The following is a 26705-nucleotide window of genomic DNA, read 5'->3' on the forward strand; positions in this document are numbered from 1 at the left end:
CAAGGGTTACCCCATGATTTTTGGTTTGAACAACTGGAAGGACAGAGTTACCATCAACTGAAACAGGAAAAAATGGAAGGAACATGTTTAGGGAGGAATATCAGGATTTTGGTTTTGGGATGTTTATTGGCATTCAAGTGGAGATATCAGGGAGGCAGTGGGATATATAAATGTAGAGTCTAGAGGAGAGGTCTCAGTGCTGTACAGTAAAACTTTCTGTGTCGATGGAAATGTTCTGTATCTGTGCTGTCCAGTTTCATAGCCACTAGGCACATGGGGCTCTTGATATCTTAAAATATAGCTAATGTGACTGAGGAACTGAATATTAAATTAAATTTAAATTAAATTAAATTAAATTTTATTAATTAATTAAATTTAAATTTATACAGCCACATGTCACTACTAGTTATTGTATTGGACAGCACAGATCTAGCCTGTAAATACACATTTGGGAACAGACAACATATATAAATGACAGTTAGACTGAGTCACAAATAATATGAATGTAGATAGAGAAGGGAAGAGATCAGTGGACTGAATCCTGGATGTGCCAGTGATTAGAAGCTGAGGAAGAGGAAGAATGGGTGGAAGCTCAACTATATAGAAGAAAAACCGAAGACTGATTTCCTAGAATCTAAATGAAGAGTTTCAATGAAGAGTTAGAGATTAGTTGAATCAAATGCTGCTAATAAGCCATGCAGGATGAAGACTGAAAATTGACCATTGATTGAGCCATAAGGAGGTAATTGGTAACTTCAACGAGTCCACAGGATAAAAACCTGACTGGAGTGGGCACAGGGGAAAATTAGAAGCCCTTATAGTGTACATAGCCAGTAGGAATGTAACATAATCAAGCTACTGTGGAAAACAGTTTGTCAGTTCCTTAGAAAGCTAAATATAGAATTACCTATGGTCCTACCACTTTACCCAAGAGAAGTAAAAACACATGTTCACACAAAAACTTGTACAGGAATGTTCATAGCAGCATTATTAATAATAGCCTAAAAGTGGAAACAACCCAGATAGCCATCAACTGATGACTGGATAAACAAACTGTGGTATATCCGTATAGTGAAACATTATTCACCCATAAAAAGGAGTGTATTGATACATGCTGTAATATGGATAAACCTTAAAGACATTATGCTAAGTCAAAGAAGCCAAGTCACAAAATACCACTTATTATATGATTCCATTTATATCAAATGTCCAGAATAGGCAAATTTAGAGACAGAAAGTAGATTAGTGGTTGCTTAGGACTTGGGAATATAGGGGGGAAATAGAGATTGACTGCTAATGGGTATAGAGTTTCTTTAAGGGGAGACCAAAATGTTCTAAAATTAGATCATGATGATAATTTCACAATCCTATTAATATACTTTAAAAACATTGAACTCTACACTTTAAATGGGTTAATTATATGGTATGTGAATTACATTTCTATAAAGCTGTTTTTAAAAAGAGAAAATTGAAGGAAAGGAATTGAAAAGAGTATTTTAGACAAATAGAAGTATTAGTCTTAAGCAGTACGGATACTTTATCCTTAGCAATAGGAGGGAAGATAGAATGTATTAAAAATAGATGCAGGTAGGTGGACAGATGTGGGTGTGGTAACTTATAGAAGGTCTTTTGAGTGCTTCTATTTTCTCAGTGAAACGGGAAACCAGGTCATCAGCTGAGAGTGAAGATGAAGGAGGAGTTGTTGAAGATGAGAAGGAAGGTATAAAATAGTTGCCTAGACAAGTTGGAGGTGAATGGGGAGATGAAGTATGATTCCTGGGCATTACCACTGGGGTTAGTGAGACCAGCCAACATTGGCGGTATGATTTCTTCAGTCACACTCAGCTGCATGAGTATAGGCCTGAATAGTGGAGGAGCAGTATTTAACCAGAGCTGGGTTTTTGCCAAGTGAGTATGTTGAAGAAAGAGACTAGGAAATTGAAGGTATGTGTAGAGAGTGGTTATAATGATGAGCTATAATATTTAAGTTGCATAAAGAGGAAATGAGGATATAAATATGTTGAAGAAAAATGTGATGGGATTTAGTGGATTGTAGGCCCTGATACAGCTGAAGAATTTTTGGAGCCTGGTAATAACAAAGTCGTATGATCGTAGGGAATGAGTTTCTGAGATAAGGTGGAATATAAGATTTTTGTTGGAAAAGAGGTCAAGAAACAGAAAGTCCAGGGTATTAGATGGGTCATCTCTGTGAGTACTGAAATTATCAAAAATTATGGCAGGATTTTTGTTATAGAGAGGTAGTGAGCTAGAAATGAGGCAGATTGACCTGAAAGTTGGTAGAGAACTATAACCAGGTGGGTGGATAATGGGTAGTATTATATGATAGCATGAGTTTTAAAACTGAGGAGTCTTAGGGAGGAGGGAGAGAAAGAATGACCATAGCAGCAAGTAGATCCACCTCCAGGCTCGCCGGTAAAGAAGCATGAGAGAGAAAAGACATCACTTGAGAGGGCTGCAGTGTCATCAAGGCAGAGCCAAATTTCATTTAGGCAGAAGATGAAGGAAACATTAAGAAAAGAAAATACTTAGAAGATTTGAGAGACCATGAGTTCCAGAGGACACTGAAATTCAAGATAGGAATTTAGGAGTCATTAGTATAAAAATGGTATTTAAATCTGTGGAAATTGATGAGATCATTAAGAGAGAAAGTATAGAGAAGAGACATGGGTCCAGGATCATCTCCTAAAGTTTCCCAGCATGCCCAGATTGGGTAGAGCAGTGTTTCTCCACGTTTTTTCAGTATTGCCCCCCTAAGGAGCCTTTGTAGATATCTTTGTCCTAATCACTCACTCCAGGAAATTTTAATACCACAGATATACTGTATGTCTCTTCATGTTCTGTGGCCCTTTGAAGGCCACAGACCATTATAATATCTAAGATACTTTTGTCCCTACCCTCCAAGAATCAGTTTTTGCCCCCTTGGGGGTAACATCACCCCTGCTGAAATGCATGGGTTAGAGCAGCGGTCCCCAAACTTTTTGGCACCGGGGACTGGTTTTGTAGAAGACAATTTTTCCACGGGGTTGGGGGGGGAAGTTTCAGCAGGGGTGACGTTTAATATACTGGGCTAAATAAAATATATTATTAAAATTAATTTTACTTCTTTCTTTTTACTTTTTTTAATGTGGCTACTAAAAATTTAAAGTTACATATGGGCTTGCATTTGTGGCTTGCATTATATTTCTGTTGGACAGTGCTAACCTTAAACTGTGCTACCACTCCACAGCTTCTTATGTCATCCTGGCTCTGCTGTCTGTGCTATCATAGACCGATGCCATTTACCTCACCTCTTGCCTGCTAGTTATTACCATCACTCTATTTGCCTTTTTCTATTCTACCTTCTGAGACAAAATGAGCTCTTTTGCTGTTAGTTCACGTAGCTAAAGAATGCAGTTGTAATGGCAGAGACCCATGAGCAGAGACAGAGGGCATATGAATGGAGGTACTAATAGTATAAAAGGGTAAGATTGGAGTGGAAATAAAAGCATCATAAATTATAATACCTCTTCATTTTACAGATGAGGTAACCAAAGCTCAGAAAGATTAAATAATGTGTTCTCTCCATCTAGACACCTTCTAATATGATTTTTAAAATGCTGAAAGGCTAGTATTCTCAAAAGTATATCCCTTCTCCCTTTCCACCACTCAAGTGTTTTTGATAGAGTATTTTAAATTCCTACTACTTGTCTCTTCCTTTTATTTTTCCTTTTTCTTATCCAGCAAATATTTGCTGATCATGTACTGTGGACAAGCTATTTGGAGGTGTCAACAATACAGTCAGTGTGGCTGCATAAATGTACTAATAAAATGTTAACATGGTATTTTTCTTGGAAAGAAAATAATTAGTGCATCTTGGTATCTTAAATTTATCTAACTGTTAGATTTTAAAAATCCCTGAGGAAGCAGGACATAGGGTAGAGAATTTTTTAAATTATAGGGAAAAAGAAAAATTGATGAAGTAATATTTAGATCTAGGGTAGCTAAAGAGGTTTGGAAGTCCTGGGTGAGGAGACTCATCTACAGGGACAGCATGAAAGTACTATGATCCTAATGGAAGGTGGGAGAGAAGTGAGCAAGAATAATGTGAGAAGAGAGATTCTGAAAACTCTGCCTCGCCAAAAGTAAACTTTATTTAAAGCCAATCCTGCCAAAACAAATTGTTTAATTTTCTAAGCTATTTGGATTTTGTTCTCTTGAGATTACTCCAGTTCTCTGGGGGAACCAGGGATACTTTTTCATTAATAAGCAAACACTAGTAGAAAGACTGTAAAGAAACCATTAAAGGTTTTCCTAGTACCTAGCTGAGGAACTACAGGGAATGGGAATTTTGATTGTCAAAGGTTAGAGGAGGAGGGAATTTTAATTTGGAAATTTCTATTACTGGAGTATTAGAGCAGGGCCAAACATGGACATGGCTTGTTGGAGGGCTTTGGCCTCAAGAAAGCAACATGAAAGCTCCTAGTAAGTGCTAGGAGGTCTAATAAAGTGGGGAAGAAGTGTAGGTGGAAGGCAGAAAATGGTTAGGAAGATGAGGTAAAAAAGCACAACACAAACTAGAATATACACTATGATTTTAACCATCCAAGACAGTTTGTATGATGGTGAGACTAGCATCGTATTATAGTAAGGAAAATAGTTGTTGGGATGATGGTGCTGTCTGACTTTTTAAAAGATAATTTATTTTATCTTTTGAACATAAATACTATAAAAGGAAGTCAATGTTGAAGCATTTTAATTTTGCCCACAGTTGACTGTGTCTCCTCTTTTCCAAATGCTCACCTGGGATAAGTTACCTACTACCTACTGTGAAACCCTCTTCCTTTTTTGACCTAATGTAGCTGTCAGGTTTTTGTTTCTTAATTTCTGTTTTTCTGAAATATCCCATTAATAGCAAAGTCTTATGGATTCTTTCTTTGAAATTCTTTCCTCTCTCTGTATACTGGTACTTCGGAATGTGATTTATTGCAAGCTCTTTTGTTTCCTCTACTCTCCAAATTAGCCTACATATCAGTGTTATCTTCTTAAAGCACCAATTTCATCCTTCACTTGTCTACTTAAAAACAGAAAGATTCCCTTACGATCTTTCACAAGCAGCCAAACTTACTGATGTATTATTTATGATTTTCTATAATCTGATCAAGGTTACCCATCCAGCCATATTTCCCACCACTCTGCAACATAAATCTTATGTATAAACCTCCTTATAAACTGCCAATATAGCATGTTTCTTATATTTGCTTTTCCCATCATTCTTTCTCCCTCAAAGAATGCTTTTTCCCCTCACTGCCTTGGCAAGTTCTGCCGATTTTTCTGAATCCGCTTTAGATACTACCCCCTACAAAGGATATTTCTAAGTGCTACAGGCTTTATCAATATTTCTTTTCAAAATCACTTGGTACTTAAGGCATTTATTACATTTTACACTCTATTATACCTTATTGTTATTTTATTCTGTTTCCCGTATGTTCTTTGCCCAACCAAATTATTAGTTTTTTAAGGGAAACACTCATTTCCAAACACATTAACCTGTTGCTAAACACGGGATAGACTTTCAATAAATACTGTTTTTTTTAAAATGTTTTATTTATTTATTTATTTGGCTGTGTCAGGTCTTAGTTGCGGCATGCAGGATCTTCGTTGCGGCATGTGGGATCTTTCTTTGCAGCACACAGGCTCTTCACTGCAGCGCGCGGGCTCCAGGGCACGCAGGCTCAGTAGTTGCAGCGTGTGAGCTCTCTAGTTGTGGCACGCGCCTCCAGAGCCCATGGGCTCAGTAGTTGCAGCATGAATGCTCTCTAGTTGTGGCGCGCGGGCTCTAGAGTGTGCGGGCGCAGTAGTCGCGGCGTGTGGTTTTAGTTGCCCCACGGCATGTGGGATCTTAGTTAGTTCCCCGACCAGGGATTGAACCTGCATCCCCTGCATTGGAAGGCAGATTCTTAACCACTGCACCACCAGGGAAGTCCCTCAATAAATATTTTTGATTGAAGTAGTATTGTTGACCAATTTTGTTATAAAGGTTAGATAAGCTAGACAGAATTCTTAAGAGATGATTTATTTAGATATCTAAAACTGAAAGAGGCTCCCTTAAAAACTCAAAATCAGTCTTTTAAAAATATCTAATTCTCTATTACAAACTTTCCTAAAAATACAGATGTCTATTGTTTCATATCACCCCAAAATTTAGTCACTTAGAACAATGAACGTTTATTATCACACGGTATCTGTAGGTCAGGAATCTCGGTGTGGCTAAGTGACTCTGGCTTAAGGTCTCTCATGAGGTTGCAGTCAGTGTGTCAGTTGGGGCTGCAGTCTTATCTCCAGGCCCAACTGAGGAGGATCTGCTTCCAAGCTTACTCACTTGGTTGTTGGCAGGATTCAGTTCCTCACAGGTTGTTGGACTGAGGTTCTCAGTTCCTCATTGACTGTGGCTCTCTGTGGCTCTCTCTCTAGAGGCTTCCTTCAGTTCCTTGCCGTGGGCATCTCCAAAAGGCAGCTCAGAACATGGCAGGTGGCATTCCTCAGAGTGAACAAATGAGAAAGCACCATGACAAACGACACAATATTTTCTTTTATAATTTTGTAAGTGACATTTCATTAATTCTGTTGTATTTGATTCACTAGAAGTGAATCCAATCCACGCTCAAAGGAAGGTGATTATACAAAGGTATGAATACCAGGCTATAGGGCTCACTGAGGTCCATCAAAGAGGCTGCCTCCCTTAGTCAGGCCATTCTTCTCTTGTCTAAAGATCTTTTCTGACCTCAGGAAAAGAGGAGTTGCTTATCTGAGTCTTTCCCAATAATTATTCTATTCTTAGCACCTAAGCTTTAATCTATGATAGCATATCTAGGGTCATTTAGTATTGAATTATGTAATGTTCTGCATCCTGACCCTATTAAAGTTGTAGGAAAGCATACACGGTCTTTTATCAGGATAAATACAGAACTTAAATGAGATATAGGATACAAGTATAGCAAATATGTTCTCAATTATTTGAATAAATAATGTATAAAATTTACTCAAAGCGTAGTTTTCAGTTAAATGCTATTTTAAAATCTCAACATGTAAATATACAATGTGCCATGTATAGTAAGGATTCAAAAATATTTGTTAAATACACTTGCTTATATATTTCTGTGAATGAATTAATTTAGTGATTTAGAGTTCCTGTACCTATGGTGGAATAAAATTGTTATTAGTTAGATGTTGCCATCTTAAAGTTCTAAATAAAAGCAAAAATAATAATATATTGATGTTCATAGGAATTCCTTTATTATCAGAGTTGGAGAGATTAAAAGAACACTTTTTTTTAAACTTATTTATTTATTTATTTATCTTTGGCTGCATTGGGTCTTCGTTGCTGTGCGCAGCTTTCTCTAGTTGTAGCAAGCAGGGGCTAATCTTTGTTGCGGTGCATGGGCTTCTCATTTGTGGTGGCTTCTCTTGTTGCAGAGCACAGGCTCTAAGCGCATGGGCTTCAGTAGTTGTGGCTCGTTGGCTTAGTAGTTGTGGCTCATGGGCTCTAGAGCACAGGCTCAGTAGTTGTGGCACATGGGCTTAGTTGCTCCTTGGCATGTGGGATCTTCCCGGACCAGGGCTCGAACCCATGTCCCCTGCACTGGCAGGCGGATTATTAACCACTGTGCCACCAGGGAAGTCCCTAAAAGAATACTTGATGCAGTCTTTAGAAGTTTATTTTGAATTTGAAAATAAAAGTTAATAAAACAATTTATCAACTTAGTGATTTGGGAGGCTGGCTGAGAAGTTAGTTCCATGTATCACTGTTTATATCAAAATTAATTCCAGATAAATTAAAGATTTAAATGTAAAAAAAGACACATAAAATTACATGAAGAAAGTATATGTGAATGTTTGTATACTCTGAAGAGGTGAAAATCTTTCTAACATGACATCAAACCCATCAAACCCAGAAGCTATAATAGAAGAATTTGACTATACTGAAATTAAATATTTCTGTATGGTGAAAAGTAGGCAAAAAACATCATCATAAAGTCAGAAGCCATTATGGGAAAAAAAAATTTACCATGTATAACAGGAAATGTTCTAATTCCTCTAACTGAAAAAGAGCTTTTATGGTTCAGTAAAAAAAAAAAAAAATGATACTTGTATAGGCAGGCAATTCAAAGAAAAGTATATATAATTAATACATAGTTAAAAAGGCAAAACATGGATAAAAAGTTACTGCATAGGGCTTCCCTGGTGGCGCAGTGGTTGAGAGTCTGCCTGCCAATGCAGGGGACACGGGTTCGAGCCCTGGTCTGGGAAGATCCCACATGCCACAGAGCAACTGGGCCCGTGAGCCACAATTACTGAGCCTGCGCGTCTGGAGCCTGTGCTCCGCAACAAGAGAGGCCGCGATAGTGAGAGGCCCGCGCACTGCGATGAAGAATGGCCCCCACTTGCCGCAACTGGAGAGAGCCCTCACACAGAAACGAAGACCCAACACAGCCATAAATACATAAATAAATAAATATTAAAAAAAAAAAAGTTACTGCATATATTAAAATGATGCTACATATATTTAAAAGGTATCACTTATACTAAAAGTCATTTATAGGGGCTTCCCTGGTAGCACAGTGGTTAAGAATCCGCCTGCCAATGCAGGGAACACGGGTTCAAGCCCTGGGCTGGGAAGATCCCACATGCCGCAGAGCAACTAAGCCCACGCGCCACAACTACTGAGCCTGCACTCTAGAGACCGCAAGTCACAACTACTGAGCCCGTATGCCACAACTACTGAAGCCTGCATGCCTAAAGCCTGTGCTCTGCAACAAGAGCGGCCACCGCAATAAGAAGGCTGCGCACTGCAATGAAGAGTAGCCCCCGCTCGCCGCAACTAGAGAAAGCCCGCGTGCAGCAACGAAGACCCAATGCAGCCACAAATAAATAAGTAAATAAATTTATTTTTTAAAAAGTCATTTATATATTAAAAAGGTGATACCAAATGAAAATACATGTATAAAAATATATCAGTTTGGGGGAAGTATAGTTGCTTTACAATATTATATTAGTTTCAGGTGTACAGCATAGTGATTCAGTATTTTTACAGATTATACTCCATTAAAAGCTATTACAAGATAATGGCTATAAATCCCTGTGCTATACAATATATTCTTGTTGCTTATATATTTTATACATAGTAGTTTGTATCTCAATTCCATACCCCTTTCTTGCCTCTCTCTCTCCCCTCTCCTCACTGGTAACCACTAAGATACCAATTTTTTCAATGCAAAAAAATTTTTTGCTTACTTCTAAGAATGACAAACATTTAGAAGACGGATGACACCCATTCTTGGAAAGGTATTTGGGGTAATAGTTATCTTGCTGATAGCAGTGAAACTTGGTAAAAACCTTTTAGAGCTTTATTGTAGTGACATGTAAAGACACTTAAATATAAAGAGGAAGAAAAAGAAAGTTCAAAACATAGGATGTACACTGAAAAAAATATGTGAGACCTTAGCTAACAGTTAACATTGACTTTCTCTGAATGGCGGGGGGGATCAATATTTTATGTTACCTATTGCTACAATTTATAATTAAAATATATTACCTTTGTAATTAGAAAAAAAGTAATATTTTTAAAAGGAAACTTTACAATTTCTTTTTACAGGAGATTACATGCTTGATACAAAGCCAAAAGAAATTTCAGAAATTCAACGTTTAAACTATGAGCAGGTAATAGATACAATTTTTGTTATATTAAGATAGTTAATTTTTACTTACAGATATATTCATTGGTCTCTATCAGTGGCTTTTTTTTTTGAATTTTTGAATTTTATTTATTTTTTTATACAGCAGGTTCTTATTAGTTATCTATTTTATACATATTAGTGTATATATGTCAATCCCAATCTCCCAATTCATCACACCACCACTACCCCACCCCACCCCACATTCCCCCCTTGGTGTCCATACGTTTGTTCTCTACATCTGTGTCTCTATTTCTGCCTTGCAAACCGGTTCATCTGTACCATTTTTATAGGTTCCACATATATGCATTAATATACGATATTTGTTTTTCTCTTTCTGACTTACTTCACTCTGTATGACAGTCTCTAGATCCATCCACGTCTCTACAAATGACCCAGTTTTGTTCCTTTTTATGGCTGAGTAATATTCCATTGTATATATATACCACATCTTCTTTATCCATTCGTCTGTCGATGGGCATTTAGGTTGCTTCCATCACCTGGCTATTGTACATAGTGCTGCAATGAACATTGGGGTGCATGTGTCTTTTTGAATTATGGTTTTCTCAGGGTATATGCCCAGTAGTGGGATTGCTGGGTCATATGATAGTTCTATTTTTAGTTTTTTAAGGAACCTCCATACTGTTCTCCATAGTGGCTATACCAATTTACATTCCCACCAACAGTGCAAGAGGGTTCCCTTTTCTCCACACCCTCTCCAGCATTTATTGTTTCTAGATTTTCTGATGATGCCCATTCTAACTGGTGCAAGGTGATACCTCATTGTAGTTTTGATTTTCATTTCTCTAATAATTAGTGATGTTGAGCATCTTTTCATGTGCTTCGTGGCCGTCTGTATGTCTTCTTTGGAGAAATGTCTATTTAGGTCTTCTGCCCATTTTTGGATTGGGTTGTTTGTTTCTTTAATATTGAGCTGAATGAGCTGTTTATATATTTTGGAGATTAATCCTTTGTCCGTTGATTTGTTTGCAAATATTTTCTCCCATTTTGAAGGTTGTCTTTTTGTCTTGTTTGTGGTTTCCTTTGCTTTGCAAAGCTCTTAAGTCTCATTAGGTCCCATTTGTTTATTTTTATTTCCATTACTCTAGGAGGTGGATCAAAAAAGATCTTGCTGTGATTTATGTCAAAGAGTGTTCTTCCTATGTTTTCCTCTAAGAGTTTTATAGTGTCTGGCCTTACATTTAGGTCTTTAATCCATTTTGAGTTTATTTTTGTATATGGTGTTAGGGAGTGTTCTAATTTCATTCTTTTACATATAGCTGTCCAGTTTTCCCAGCACCACTTATTGAAGAGACTGTCTTTTCTCCATTGTATATCCTGGCCTGCTTTGTCATAGATTAGTTGACCATAGGTGCGTGGGTTTATCTTTGGGCTTTCTATCCTGTTCCATTGATCTATATTTCTGTTTTTGTGCCAGTACCATATTGTCTTGATTACTGTAGCTTTGTAGTATAGTCTTAAGTCTGGGAGTCTGATTCCTCCAGCTCCATTTTTTTCCCTCAAGACTGCTTTGACTATTCGGGGTCTTTTGGGTCTCCATACAAATTTTAAGATTTTTTGTTCTAGTTCTGTAAAAAATGCCATTGGTAATTTGACAGGGATTGCATTGAATCTGTAGATTGCATTGGGTAGCAGAGTCATTTTAACAATATTGATTCTTCCAATCCAAGAAAATGGTCTATCTCTCCATCTGTTTGTGTCGTCTTTTAAAAAAAAATTTTTTTTTATATCAGGTTCTTATTGGTTATCCATTTTATACATATTAGTGTATATATGTCAATCCCAACTGCTTTTGCTGCATCCCATAGGTTTTGGATTGTCATGTTTTCATTGTAATTTGTCTGTAGATATTTTCTGATTTCCTCTTTAATTTCTTCAGTGATCTCTTAGTTATTTAGTAACGTATTGTTTACCCTCCATGTGTTTGTGTTTTTTATGTTTTTTTTTTGCTGTAACTGATTTCTAATCTCATAGCGTTGTGGTCGGAAAAGATGCTTGATATGATTTCAATTTTCTTAAATTTACCCAGGCTTGATTTGTGACCCACAATGTGATCAATCCTGGAGAATGTTCCGTGTGCACTTGAGAAGAAAGTGTAATCTGCTATTTTTGGATGGAATGTCCTATAAATATCAATTAACTCTATCTGGTCTATTGTGTCATTTAAAGCTTGTGTTTCCTTATTAATTTTCTGTCGCGATGATCTGTCCATTGGTGTAAATGAGGTGTTAAAAGTCCCCCACTATTATTGTGTTACTGTCGATTTCCTCTTTTATAGCTGTTAGCAGTTGCCTTACGTATTGAGGTGCTCCTGTGTTGGGTGCATATATATTTACAATTGTTATATCTTCTTCTTGGATTGATCCCTTGATCATTATGTAGTGTCCTTCCTTGTCTCTTGTAACATTCTTTATTGTAAGTCTATTTTATCTGATATGAGTATTGCTACTCCAGCTTTCTTTTGATTTCCATTTGCATGGAATATCTTTTTCCATCCCCTCACTTTCAGTCTGTATGTGTCCCTAGGTCTGAAGTGGGTCTCTTGTAGACAGCATATATATGGGTCTTGTTTTTGTAACCATTCAGCGAGCCTGTGTCTTTTGGGTGGAGCATTTAATCCATTCACGTTTAAGGTAATTATCAATATGTATGTTCCTATTACCATTTTCTTAATTGTTTTGGGTTTGTTTTTGTAGGTCCTTTTCTTCTCTTGTTTTTCCCACTTAGAGAAGTTCCTTTAGCATTTGTTTTAAAGCTGGTTTGGTGGTGCTGAATTCTCCTGGCTTTTGCTTGTCTGTAAAGGTTTTAATTTCTCCGTCGAATCTGAATGAGATCCTTGCCGGGTAGAGTAATCTTGGTTGTAGGTTCTTCCCGTTCATCACTTTAAATATATCATGCCAGTCCCTTCTGGCTTGTAGAGTTTCTGCTGAGAAATCAGCTGTTAACCTTATGGAGTTCCCTTGTATGTTATTTGTCATTTTTCCCTTGTTGCTTTCAATAATTTTTCTTTGTCTTTAATTTTTGTCAATTTGATTACTATGTGTGTCGGCGTGTTTCTCCTTGGGTTTATCCTGCCTGGGACTTTCTGCACTTCCTATACTTGGGTGGCTATTTCCTTTCCCATGTTAGGGAAGTTTTTGACTATAATCTCTTCACATATTTTCTTGGATCCTTTCTCTCTCTCTTCTCCTTATGGGACCCCTATAATGCGAATGTTGTTGCGTTTAATGTTGTCCCAGAGGTCTCTTAGGCTGTCTTCATTTCTTTTCATTCTTTTTTCTTTATTCTGTTCCACGGCAGTGAATTCCACCATTCTGTCTTCCAGGCCACTTATCCGTTCTTCTGCCTCAGTTATTCTGCTCTTGATTCCTTCTAGTGTATTTTTCGTTTCAGTTATTGTATTGTTCATCTCTGTTTGTTTGTTTTTTAACTCTTCTAGGTGTTTGTTCTTTAATTCTTCTAGGCCTTTGTTAAACATTTCTTGCATCTTCTCGATCTTTGCCTCCATTCTTTTTCCGAGGTCCTGGATCATCTTCACTATCATTATTCTGAATTCTTTTTCTGGAAGGTTGCCTGTCTCCACTTCATTTAGTTGTTTTCCTGGGGTTTTATCTTGTTCCTTCATCTGGTACAAAGTCCTCTGCCTTTTCATTTTGTCTATCTTTCTGTGAATGTGGTTTTCCTTCCACAGGCTGCAGAATTGTAGTTCTTCTTGCTTCTGCTATCTGCTCTGTGGTGGATGAGGCTATCTAAGAGGCTTGTGCAAGCTTCCTGATGGGAGGGACTGGTGGTGGGTAGAGCTGGGTGTTGCTCTGGTGGGCAGATCTCAGTAAAACTTTAATCCACTTGTCTGCTGATGGGTTGGGCTGGGTTCCCTCCCTGTTGGTTGTTTGGCCTAAGGCGACCCAGCACTGGAGCTTACCCGGCTCTTTGGTGGGGCTGATGGCAGACTCTGGGAGGGCTCACGCCAAGGAGCACTTCCCATAACTTCTGCTGCCAGTGCCCCTGTCCCCACAGTAAGCCACAGCCACCTCCCACCTCTGCAGGAGACCCTCCAACACTAGCAGGTAGGTCTGGTTCAGTCTCCTATGGGGTCACTGCTCCTTCCCCTGGGTCCCAATGTGCACACTACTTTGTGTGTGCCCTCCAAGAGTGGAGTCTCTGTTTCCCCAGTCCTGTCAAAGTCCTGCAATCAAATCCCGCTAGCCTTCAAAGTCTGATTCTCTAGGAATTCCTCCTCCCGTTGTTGGACCCTCAGGTTGGGAAGCCTGATGTGGGACTCAGAACCTTCACTGCAGTGGGTGGACTTCTGTGGTATAAGTGTTCTCCAGTCTGTGAGTCACCCACCCAGCAGTTATGGGATTTGATTTTATTGTGATTGCGCCCCTCCTACCATCTCACTGCGGCTTCTCCTTCGTCTTTGGATGTGGGGTATCTTTTTTGGTGAGTTTCAGTGTCTTCCTGTCCATGATTGTTCAGCAGTTGGTTGTGATTCCGGTGCTCTCACAAGAGGGAGTCTCAGTGGCTTTTTGGGCATATTCTTTGTTTTCTCTTTTTACACCCTTTTAAAAATGTAAAAACCACTCTTAGCTCACAGCCTTATTTGACCCACCGGCCATACTTTGCTGATCTCTCTTTTATGTGAACCTATATGCAATGTAGAATGAAACATAGATATCGTTCTACACACCTATGTAGAATGATAACTTGGTATTTTCCTTGAAAAAATTGACTTTCAAGTGAATTTGTTATTGATTTATCTTTCCTCATTTGTGTATATTTTACAATTAAATTATATGTAGGAAACAGTTCAAATGATGTCTGGGGTATGTCATTAGGACTAAATCTGCTGTTTCATAGTTTCAATGTGTCTACATTGCTTGGCATGTTCTTTAGAGATACTATTCTGTAATATAGGAGGGGACCACTGGGCTCAAAATTATTAGAGCTGTAAGAAAGCAAGCAGAGCTTCATTTTCTTCAGTATTCTTCCTTTGTTTGACAATGGAAGTCAAGAAGAAGTCAGGTTCTTACAGTGGAAGAAGTATCAGGCAGGGAAGAAACAGACATCATTGGAACCTTTATGTTTACTTTCAAAGTAACCCTTACTGCATACTTTCACCAGTATCCAAATGGCAAAAAGAAAACAAAATTCATTTGGTATTGCAAAATTTCTTGAATTTGAATGTTCAGATAATCTAGTCCTAATAAAATGGAAAAGCCGGTATGTTGCATTGCATCACTGTGTAAGGTAGGAAATCCATAGCTAAAGCCAAATAGGTATGCTAAAACATTTAAATTCTATTGGAATTTGTAGCTTAAAGCAAGGATTTCCAAACATTTTTCACAATGGAAACTTCTTTTCAAATGAAATCTTAGGCTAACCTTCAACATATAAAACCAGTAAATATTTTATAAGTATAAAGTGTTATGGTTAAATTTATATCGTTTATTTATCAAATTTGTATCATTTCTTATTGAAATCAACAAGGCTATTATGATTAATACAAAAACTTGAAATTAGAAATTATGGATCATAGTTGCAGTTTCACATTAACCTCAAAATTCATTTTACTTCTGTTACACAGTCTTGAGAAAATATTTTTTATTTATTTATTTATTTTAACATCTTTATTTGAAGTATAATTGCTTTACAATGTTGTGTTAGTATCTGCTGTATAACAAAGTGAATCAGCTATATGTATACATATATCCCCATATCCCCTCCCTCTTGCATCTCCCTCCCACCCTCCCTATCCCACCGTTCTGGGTGGTCACAAAGCACCAAGCTGATCTCCCTGTGCTATGCAGCTGCTTCCCACTAGCTATCTATTTTACATTTGGTAGTGTATATATGTCAGTGCTACTCTCTCACTTCGTCCCAGGTTACCCTTCCCCATCCCCATGTCCTCAAGTCCATTCTCTATGTCTGCGTCTTTATTCCTGTCCTGCCCCTAGGTTCATCAGAACCATTTTGTTTTTATTCCATATATATGTGTTAGCGTACGGTATTTGTTTTTTGAGAAAATCTTGAGTGATGAGTATTTGCAAATGATATCAGCCCTTTGTTTCAAGTCTGTTTTGCAGTCTCAGGATATGCTTCCATTAAGGTGATCTAGACTCTTGGAAAATGATTGGAAGTAAAGTTTTGCTTCAAAGTTGAAACAGACACTAACAACCACTTGCATTTCTTATAAACATGTCAGACAGAAAGTACCCTGCATTTAAAATAAGCTCTAAAACTATTTATAAGGTATTGTGATTGCATTACCATTAGTTTTGAGGATAGTATGTACCAAGCTGATAAGACTGAGTCTAAGCTGGTGTTTAATGTTCCACAGGTGTGATGTAACAATGTTCTTTTTGTATGGTTTTGTGTGAGCAGAAATGTTTAAGCCTAAATTTTAGAAAGACCAATGCACAGCTGCAGTCTTCCTAATTAAAAACCCTTTTACCAGAAATCATAATATAAACAAAGAGCAGATTTTTTTCAGTTTTGCTTAATGATGACAACACAAGAAAATACTGTGTGTGTGTGTGTGTGTGTGTGTGTGTTTATGACAGGTTTTTATATGACTGCAAATATATTTTTAAAATATATCTTATATTTAAATTAAAAATTTCACCACGTTAACGGTACATTTAAGAAAAATTCTAAGAAACAGTTGAACTACTGGCTTAAAGGAGTAGTAATCCTTTCTTGTAAGCACCCATTTGGATTCAGGAACAAGATGGCAAAATACTCTTTTTAACTCTTTGTTTATAAATTTGTTTATTTTTATCAGTTTTATTTATGGAGATTATTAAGTGTATTAACTTAGTTATTTTAACATTATATAATCTATTAAAAATGTAGACGATACATAAAGGTATAAGCTTGAGTCCAGGAGCTGTTAGAAATTATACTTCCCCCTGAAGGAAACTGGATGATTGGCAACTAAGAATTTAACAAATAGCAGAAAAAAATCAGTAGTATCAATAGTAGAACTATAATCCTACAGTGGCTCATTATTGTTACTATTTTCTCACATTCATCATTGTTATGACTTTAGGGGAAGTTTTAAAACACTGAAAGGAAAAAAATGTGAGCTGATTGTTTTCAAGGGTTCAACTTTTAGGAAGACTTAGAAAATATATTGTTTTAGGGGATTATACTTATTAGAGGTGAAACTGACAAAAGCCAAAGAGTATATAACAGTGTTATCCTGTTATATGTTCTTCATTCATAAATTTAAAACATTTGAATAATTTGTTTTCAGTCTGTATAGTCTCTTAGCATGGAATTTTATAAGTTAATTGGTAAAACAGAACTTTGTTATTATGACCTAAATTTGTCCTTCTCAGATTTCAGTGAGAGTCCCTAATTTTAATATAAAAGGATTTATTTCATGTTCACCCTTTCTACTATAAGCCCTCCAGTAGGCTATAGTCTACTGCTATTTTATATCTTTAGTATGTAGCACAGTGTCTGATTAACAGTAGGGATTCAATAAAATTTTATCAAATTTTATATATTGGTTTTTGTTTGTTCCATCAAATATACCCTCTAAATTATGTCCATATTTAATATATTAAAGCGTTTAGAAAAACATGTTTCAAAATAGTCTTCATTACACACTTACATGACCGTGTTTATTGAGAAAACTGATGTGGACAGAACGACTCTTTAATTTGACCAACAAGTCTTTGTGATCCAGCCTCTTTCTCTCAGACTTCATCTCCCACCATTTACAATGATACATAATTATTACCCAAAGTCCATAGTTTACATTAGGGTTCACTCTTGGTGTTTATACATTCTTTGGGTTTTGAGAAATGTATAATGACATGTATCCACCTTTATAGTATCCTACAGAATAGTTTTCACTGCTGTAAAAATCCGCAGTGCTCTGCCAGTACATCCCTCCCTCCTCCTAACCCCTGGCAACCACTGATCTTTTTACTGTCTCCATCGTTTTGCCTTTTCCCACTGTGTCATTTGGAATCATACAATATATTTCAGATTGGCTTCTTTCACTTAGTAATGTACATGTAAATTTTCTCCATGTCTGTTCATGCCTTGATAGCTCATTTCTTTTTCTTTCTTTCTTTTTTTTAAATTGTGGTTAAAAACGTAATATAAAATTTACTCTCTTAACGATTTTTAAGTGTACAGTTTTGTCGTGTTAACTGTATTTATATTCTTGTGTAACATCTCTAGGACATTTTCATCTTGTAAAACTAAAATTCTATACTCGTTGAACAACTCTCCAGATCTCCCTCCCTCCAGCTCCTGACAAGTACCATTCTACTTTCTATTTCCATGATTTTGACTACTCTAGATATCTCACATAAGTGGAGTCATACAGTATTTGTTCTTTTGCAGCAGCTTATTTCACTCAGCATAATGTCCTCAAGTTTCATCCATGTTGTAGCATGTAATAGGATTTCCTTCTTTTTTTTTTTAAGGCTGAATAATATTCCATTGTATATGTATACTATGTTCCCTTTATCCATTTATCTGTTAATGAACATTTGAGCTGCTTCCACCTCTTGGCTGTTGTGAATAATGCTGCAATGCATATGGGTGTACACATATCTCTCTTCAAGACGATGCTTTAAATTCTTTCAATTCTTTTAGGAATATACCTAGAAGTGGGAGAGGCCTTCCTCTTTGACTAGAAATTTTGTCTTTGGACTTCCTGGTCTAAAAATAGGTCCCTCACCCCTCTCACTCTGTACATCCTTATCCTGTTCAATTTTTCTTACTAATACTTGACTTTATAATTTATGTATTTGTCTCTCATAGTAGAATGTTAGTTCCATGAGATCAGGAACTTTGTTTTATCCACTATTTTATCGTTAGAACTCATACTAGTGCCTGGCACATAGTAGGTACTTAATAATAAAAATTGAAGGGATGAATAAATTGGATAAAATGGAAAATTTGTAGTAAATGTGCCTGCATTTAAATATCTTTTTTGTTGTTGTTTGATTTTCCTCATTTTTTCTCTTCCCCTTTCTGTTTTCAGAATATGAGTGATGCTATGGCAGTACTGCACAAACTACAGACAGGCTTGGATGTAAATGTAAAATTCACTGGTGTTCGAGTGTTTGAATATACACCAGAATGCATAGTATTTGATCTTCTTGATATTCCTTTGTACCATGGATGGCTAGTGGACCCTCAGGTAAGTAGAAAATCTTAAATTATATGAACACAAATATAGTAAAAATCTATTAATTTGGCAAATTAATCTAGATTTATATTTTCTGATACTTATGTTTTTGTGCTTTTACATGAAATTAGCCACATTGTGAGGTTAAGAGCACAGTCCTCCAGACTGCTAAATCTGCCCAAGGCTTCTGACTATAATTTCATGCAGTTAGAGGCCAACTACGAAGCTGAGTCCACATCCTCACCAACACTTGTTATTGTTATCTTTTTGATTACAGCCATCCTAGTAAGTGTAAAGTTGTATCTCAGTGTGGATTTGTTTGCATTTCTCTAATGACTAATGATGTTGATCATCTTTTCATGTGCTTATGAGGCATTTGTATATCTTCTTTAGAGAAATATCTGCAGATCTCTTGCCCATTTTTAATTGGGCTATTTGTCTTTTTGTTACTGGGTTCTAAGAGTTCTTTGTATATTTATAATATATAAAGTATGTAAGTATAGAGTATATAGTTTTAGTGCTTAATTTAGGAGTATGATCCATTTTGAGTTGATTTGTGTATATGGTTTGGGGAAGGGATCCAACTTTATTCTTCTGCATGTGGATATTCAGTTGTACCAGCCCCATTTGTTGAAAAGGTTATTCTTTCCCCCAGTGAATTGTCTTGGCAGTCAGAGTGATCTTTGTGAAATAAACCCTCCCCTTTATCCCTGCACCCTACTCTTTTCCTTAAAAGCCTCCAGTGTAACTAAAATAAGATACAAAATCTTTTTTTATTTTTTTTTTTACTTTTTATTGGCGTATATTTGATTTACAGTGTTGTGTTGGTTTCAGGTGTACAGCAAAGTGAATCAGTTATACATGTACATATATCCACTCTTTTTTAGATTCTTTTCCCATATAGTCCGTTAGAGAGTGCTGAGTAGAGTTCCCTGTGCTATACAGTAGGTCCTTATTAGTTATCTATTTTATATATAGTAGTGTGTATATTGCAAGCCCAATCTCCCAATTTAACCCTCCCCCCACTTTGCCCCCTGGTAACCATAAGTCTGTTTTCTACATCTGTGACTCTATTTCTGTTTATTTTTAATTTTATTATTTATTTATTTTTGGCTGTGTTGTGTCTTCATTGCTGTGTGCGGGCTTTCTCTAGTTGTGGCAAGTGGGGGTACTCTCTGTTGCCATGCGCGGGCTTCTCATTGCAGTGGCTTCTCTTGTTGCGGAGCACGGGCTGTAGGCGTGCAGGCTTCAGTAGTTGCAGCACGCGGACCCTAGAGCATGCGGGCTTCAGTAGTTGTGGCGCATGGGCTCAGTAGTTGTGGCTTGCAGGTTCCAGAACACAGGCTCAGTAGTTGTGGTGCACGGGCTTAGTTGCTCCACGGCATGTGGGATCTTCCCACACCAGGCCTCAAACCCGTGTCCCCTGCATTGGCAGGCAGATTCTTAACCACTGCACTACCAGGGAAGTCCTTTATTTCTATTTTGCAAATAAGTGCATTTGTACCATTTTTTTAGATACCACATATAAGCGACATCATATGATATATGTCTTTATCTGACTTACTGCAGTCAGTATGACAATCTCTGGGTCCATCCATGTTGCTGCAAATGGCATTATTTCGTTCTTTAAAATAAGATACAAAATCTTTATTAGAGTTTTTATGATATACTGCGTGATCTAGACTCTGCCTCCTGTCAAACTTCACCTCATGTAATTCTCCCACCTTTTTACTACCCTCCAACAACACCAGCTGCCTTTCTATTTTTCAGACATACCAAGCTCTTTTCTAGCTCGGGTTTTTGTACTAGCTGATTGCCCACTGTGGAACACTGTTTTACTACCCTAACACATTGTTCTCCCAGATCTCCCCATTTCTAGTTCCTCATTATTCAGGTCTTAGGTCAGATATCACCTTGTTAGAGAGGCCTTCCCTTGTTGAAATTAGTCACCCTCTTTTCCCCCAGTCATTATCTAGAATTATTATTTATTTATTTACTTGATTGACTCTCATCTCCCAGTAGAGTGTATGTTTTTGTTGTTTTTTTTTTAATTGATTAATTTATTTATTTCATTTATTATTATTTTTTTGGCTGCGTTGGGTCTTCGTTGCTGTGCATGGGCTTTCTCTAGTTGCAGCGAGCAGGGGCTACTCTTCGTTGCAGTGCGCAGACTTCTCATTGTGGTGGCTTCTCTTGTTGAGGAGCATGGGCTCTAGGCACGCAGGCTTCAGTAGTTGTGGCATGCAGGCTCAGTAGTTGTGGCTTGTGGGCTCTAGAGCGCAGGCTTAGTAGTTGTGGTGCACGGGCTTAGTTGCTCTGTGGCATGTGGGATCTTCCCGGACCAGGGTTCGAACCCGTGTCCCCTGCACTGGCAGGTGGATTCTTAACCACTGCGCCACCAGGGAAGTCTGAGTGTACGTTTTATAAGAGCTGGGCCCTTATTTCTCATTGTTAAGAACAGTGCCTGGAACATAGTAGGTTCTCAATAGATATTAACTGATGGAATGAAACATGCATGCATTACCTATAGAGGAGGAGAGATCATAATAGCAAGGATTTGGTAGTGTTTCTTCATCCCTGTCCTTTGGTAAAGGTAACTGGTATTCTGGGCAGTGAAAGGGTGGCTTACTGTAAGCAGGGCATCTGTATTTTTTTTGGCACTCTGTCTCTGAGAACATCACTGAAAAGTCTAAATATGTCCAGCATCTGAAACCTCCAAGGTGAGTCATGTTGGATCCTGGCAGATGGCAATGCCAGGTAGCCTAGATTCTTGAGGAGGATGAACTTATGACCTAAGGAACTTAAGCCTGAGTTCTTAAAAACTGGACTCAGATCATCCCTCTGACTGTATGTGTAGCTACATATTGCCTGGCAAACAGTTGAATTCATATGCTTAAAGAAAAAAAGGTACTCTAATATAGGACAGAAAATTCCCATCAGACTTTTCTGGTCTACACAGTGGTTTTCAAACTCTTGGGCCTGAGAGCTGTGCTTTTTATCTATTTTACTTACTTGTTTTGTGACAGAAGGATTCTGATGCTGAGAAAGAAAACAGAACAAGGCAAAATCTGAAATCCATAGGTCTCTATGAAATATCTCTCAGAACTGGCTAGTTCTTTGTATTATGATTATGTGTACTGCAAATAATTATCTTGCAAATAAATGTCAGTCATTCTCTGGATGGTGGGCGGGCACCATAGTTCAGCCACGGGAAGGTGTTTCTCCATTATTAATTGATAATTAACTCTTTAAGAGCAGCATTGGGGGCTTCCCTGGTGGCACAGTGGTTAAGAATCCGCCTGCCAATGCAGGGGACACGGGTTCAAGCCCCGGTCCAGGAAGATCCCACATGTGGCGGAGCAACTAGCTCACGAGCCACAACTACTGAAGCCCGCATGCCTAGAGCCTGTGCTCTGCAACAAGAGAAGCCACCGAAATGAGAAGCCCGGACACCACAACAAAGAGTAGCCCCCGCTCGCCGCAACTAGAGAAAGCCCACGTGCAGCAACAAAGACCCAACTCAGCCAAAAATAAATAAATAAATTAATTAATTAATTAAATTTTTAAAAAAGAGCAGCATTGGAAGTCAGATGACAGTGGAAATCATACATTCAATGTGCTGAAAGAAGACAAATGCTAACCTATTTCCTATTCCCAGAAAAATTATCTTTCAAGAATGGAGAGAAATAAAGTCATTTTTAGATTAATTAAGATAGTTTCCTGCCAGCAGACTATCATTAATGGAAATTCTATGCAAGGATTTTGAAAAGAAGGAAAGTGATCCCAGATGAAAGAGTGAATAGAGAGAAAAATAACATGATAAATATAAACGGTTGTTGACTGTATTAAATAATAACATTATATTTTGGGGTTTAAAAAACATTAGCATATGCAAAAATAATAACATAAGTTGGGAGAAGGGTAAAATATTCTAAGGGCCTAGAATTAATTGTTCAATAAGAGAGTATTAACTTCTGAATTTGATATGATAGGGGTAGATGTGATAGTTCCTATAACTTCTCTGTCCAACATGGTAGCCAACTGTTGCTATTTAAACTTAATTAATATTTACTTCTTAAGTTTCACTAGACACATTTCAATTGCTCAGTAGCCACGTGTGGCTAGTGGATGTCTTACTGGGCAACAAAGATTTGGAATATTTCCATTATTACAGTGTACTCTATTGGATAATGGTCTTTTGGAGTAACCGTGAAAAGAATAGAAAACATAGTGGATAACGTCTATATTAGTAGAAGGGGGAAAATTAATTCTAAAAGAAGGAAGAAAGGGAGGTAAAGGAATGGTAGATTTAATAAATTCAAATATATGAATAATTATAGTAAGTGTCAATAGGACTAAATGCTCTAGTTAAAAGACAATGATTCTGAGGCCGGATTAAAATATATATAGTTGCTGTTACAAGAGACATATATAAGACAGTCTGAAGTTAAACACAAAGATTGCAAATAAAAAGAGAAAAAAGAGATGCCATACTGTTGCTAATCAAAAGAAAGCTGGTGTATCTATAGTAATATCAGAAAGAATAGACTTTTAAGTCAAAAAGCATTACTAATAATAGAATGTTTAATTTGCCAAGAAGATGTAATCATTTTAAATTTGTATGTGCCTGGAGACACCTGGAAAGTAAATACCCTGATTGACTGTTTATTCCTTGGACCCATGGGAATTGCCACAAAGAATAAAGGTCAGTTTTTAAATGGAAAACAAAATTTGTATGCATCTAATAACATAACCTCAAAGTACATAAAGCAAAATTTAACAGAATTATAAGAAGAAAGAAATTGTCATACTGGGAGATTTTAATATACCTTTCACTGTAATTGATAGAAGCAGAAAAGAGAACCTAATGAACATACATTCTTTAAAAACAGTTAATGAACTTTTTGTTTTTGAATAATTCCAGATTTACAGGAAAGTTGCAAAGATATTATTCAGAATGCCCATACATGCTTCTCAATTTCCCCGAATCTTACATGACCATAGTACATGTGTCAAAACTTAGAAATTTAGTGTTGGTACATTACTGTTAACTATATTAGTCTTCGCATTTCACTAATTTTTTCATGAATTTTTTTTTTGTTGTTGTTCCAGAATCCAATCCAGGGTATCACATTGCATTTTAATCATTGTATCTTCCTAGTCTCCCCTTGTCTCTGCCATTTTCTCAGTCTTTCCTTGTTTTTTATGAACCTGACTATATATTCTTTTCATCCACTCATGAAATTTACAAAAATTGACCTAATGCTGGACCATAAAGCAAGTTTCAACAAATTTTTAAGGATTTAAAATATATGAAGTACAGAGTAGTCTCTGACCACAGTGCAAGTAAACTAGAAATCAGCAGAAAAAAACAGTAGGGACTGTCTGGATCAAAAAATCATAATGAAACTTAAAGTATATTTTAAACTACACAACAACTAAATCTATATCAAAACTTGTGAGATTTAGCTGAAACAGTTTTTTTTTTTTTTTGGCTAAAACAGTTTTTTTTTTTTTTTTTTTTTTTTATGTAATGTCTGAAACATTTATATTAACATATTTCCATACATATTTCCATACAAATACAAATATAAGATTTTTAGAAATTTCATGTAATGTCTGAAACATTTATATTAACATATTTCCATACATATTTCCATACAAATACAAATATAAGATTTTTAGAAATTTCATGTAATGTCTGAAACATTTATATTAACATATTTCCATACAAATAACCCAATGAAAGTTTAGTACTAGTTGTTTTGTTTGCTTTTTTATACTGCAGGTTCTTATTAGGCATCAATTTTATACACATCAGTGTATACATGTCAATCCCAATCGCCCAATTCAGCACACCACCATCCCCACCTCACCACAGTTTTCCCCCCTTGGTGTCCATATGTCCATTCTCTACATCTGTGTCTCAACTTCTGCCCTGCAAACTGGCTCATCTGTACCATTTTTCTAGGTTCCACATACATGCATTAATATATGATATTTGTTTTTCTCTTTCTGACTTACTTCACTCTGTATGACAGTCTTTAGATCCATCCACGTCTCAATAAATGACCCAATTTCGTTCCTTTTTATGGCTGAGTAATATTCCATTGTATATATGTACCACAACTTCTTTATCCATTCGTCTGTTGATGGGCATTTAGGTTGCTTCCATGACCTGGCTATTGTAAATAGTGCTGCAATGAACATTCGGGTGCATGTGTCTTTTTGAATTATGGTTTTCTCTGGGTATATGCCCAGTAGTGGGATTGCTGGGTCATATGGTAATTCTATTTTTAGTTTTTTAAGGAACCTCCATATTGTTCTCCATAGTGGCTGTATCAATTTACATTCCCACCAACAGTGCAAGAGGGTTCCCTTTTCTCCACACCCTCTCCAGCATTTGTTGTTTGTAGATTTTCTGATGATGCCCATTCTAACAGGAGTGAGGTGTTACCTCATTGTAGTTTTGATTTGCATTTCTCTAATAATTAGTGATGTTGAGCATCTTTTCATGTGCTTCGTGGCCGTCTGTATGTCTTCTTTGGAGAAATGTCTATTTAGGTCTTCTGCCCCTTTTTGGATTGGGGTGATTGTTTCTTTGATATTGAGCTGAATGAGCTGTTTATATATTTTGGAGATTAATCCTTTGTCCGTTGATTCATTTGCAAATATTTTCTCCCATTCTGAGGGTTGTCTTTTCGTCTTGTTTATGGTTTCCTTTGCTGTGCAAAAGCTTTGAAGTTTCATTAGGTCCCACTTGTTTATTTTTGTTTTTAATTCCATTACTCTAGGAGGTGGATCAAAAAAGATCTTGCTGTGATTTATGTCAAAGAGTGTTCTTCCTATGTTTTCCTCTAAGAGTTTTATAGTGTCCAGTCTTATATTTAGGTCTCTAATCCATTTTGAGTTTATTTTTGTGTATGGTGTTAGGGAGTATTCTAATTTCATTCTTTTACATGTAGCTGTCCAGTTTTCCCAACACCACTTATTGAAGAGACTGTCTTTTCTCCATTGTATATCTTTGCCTTCTTTGTCATAGATTAGTTGACCATAGGTGTGTGGGTTTATCTCTGGGCTTTCTATCTTGTTCCATTGATCTATGTTTCTGTTTTTGTGCCAGTACCATATTGTCTTGATTACTGTAGCTTTGTAGTATAGACTGAAGTCAGGGAGTCTGATTCCTCCAGCTCCATTTTTTTCCCTCAAGACTGCTTTGGCTATTCGGGGTCTTTTGTGTCTCCATACAAATTTTAAGATGATTTGTTCTAGCTCCGTAAAAAAGGCCATTGGTAATTTGATAGGGATTGCATTGAATCTGTAGATTGCTTTGGGTAGTATACTCATTTTCACAATGTTGATTCTTCCAATCCAAGAACATGGTATATCTCTCCATCTGTTGGTATCATCTTTAATTTCTTTCATCAGTGTCTTATAGTTTTCTGCATACAGGTCTTTTGTCTCCCTAGGTAGGTTTATTCCTAGGTATTTTATTCTTTTTGTTGCAATGGTAAATGGGAGTGCTTCCATAATTTCTCTTTCAGATTTTTCATCATTAGTGTATAGGAATGCAAGAGATTTCTGTGCATTAATTTTGTATCCTGCAACTTTACCATATTCATTAATTAGTTCTAGCAGTTTTCTGGTGGCAGTTTTAGGATTCTCTATGTATAGTATCATGTCATCCGCAAAGAGTGACAGTTTTACTTCCTCTTTTCCAATTTGTATTCCTTTTATTTCTTTTTCTTCTCTGATTGCCGTGGCTAGGACTTCCAGAACTATGTTGAATAATAGTG

General features: G+C 36.9%; 1 protein-coding gene across 4 annotated transcripts in view; it reads left to right on the forward strand.

Annotated features, from left to right (window-relative positions):
* The window catches only part of MINDY2 (MINDY lysine 48 deubiquitinase 2), an 82616-nt gene that overhangs the window by 15728 nt on the left and 40183 nt on the right, over positions 1–26705 (forward strand). For all 4 annotated transcript variants that reach the window (XR_014258781.1, XR_014258782.1, XM_082446619.1 and 1 more), the window contains exons 3-4: positions 9653–9717; positions 18763–18921. Coding sequence is in view for 2 of the 4 variants with exons in the window: in XM_082446619.1 (XP_082302745.1) it covers positions 9653–9717; positions 18763–18921 (224 nt within the window). In the remaining 2 variants the exon portion in view is untranslated. The remainder of the gene's footprint in view (positions 1–9652; positions 9718–18762; positions 18922–26705) is intronic.

Source organism: Balaenoptera physalus, assembly GCF_965194825.1.
Source record: "Balaenoptera physalus genome assembly, chromosome: 2".
Lineage (NCBI taxonomy): Eukaryota > Metazoa > Chordata > Mammalia > Artiodactyla > Balaenopteridae > Balaenoptera > Balaenoptera physalus.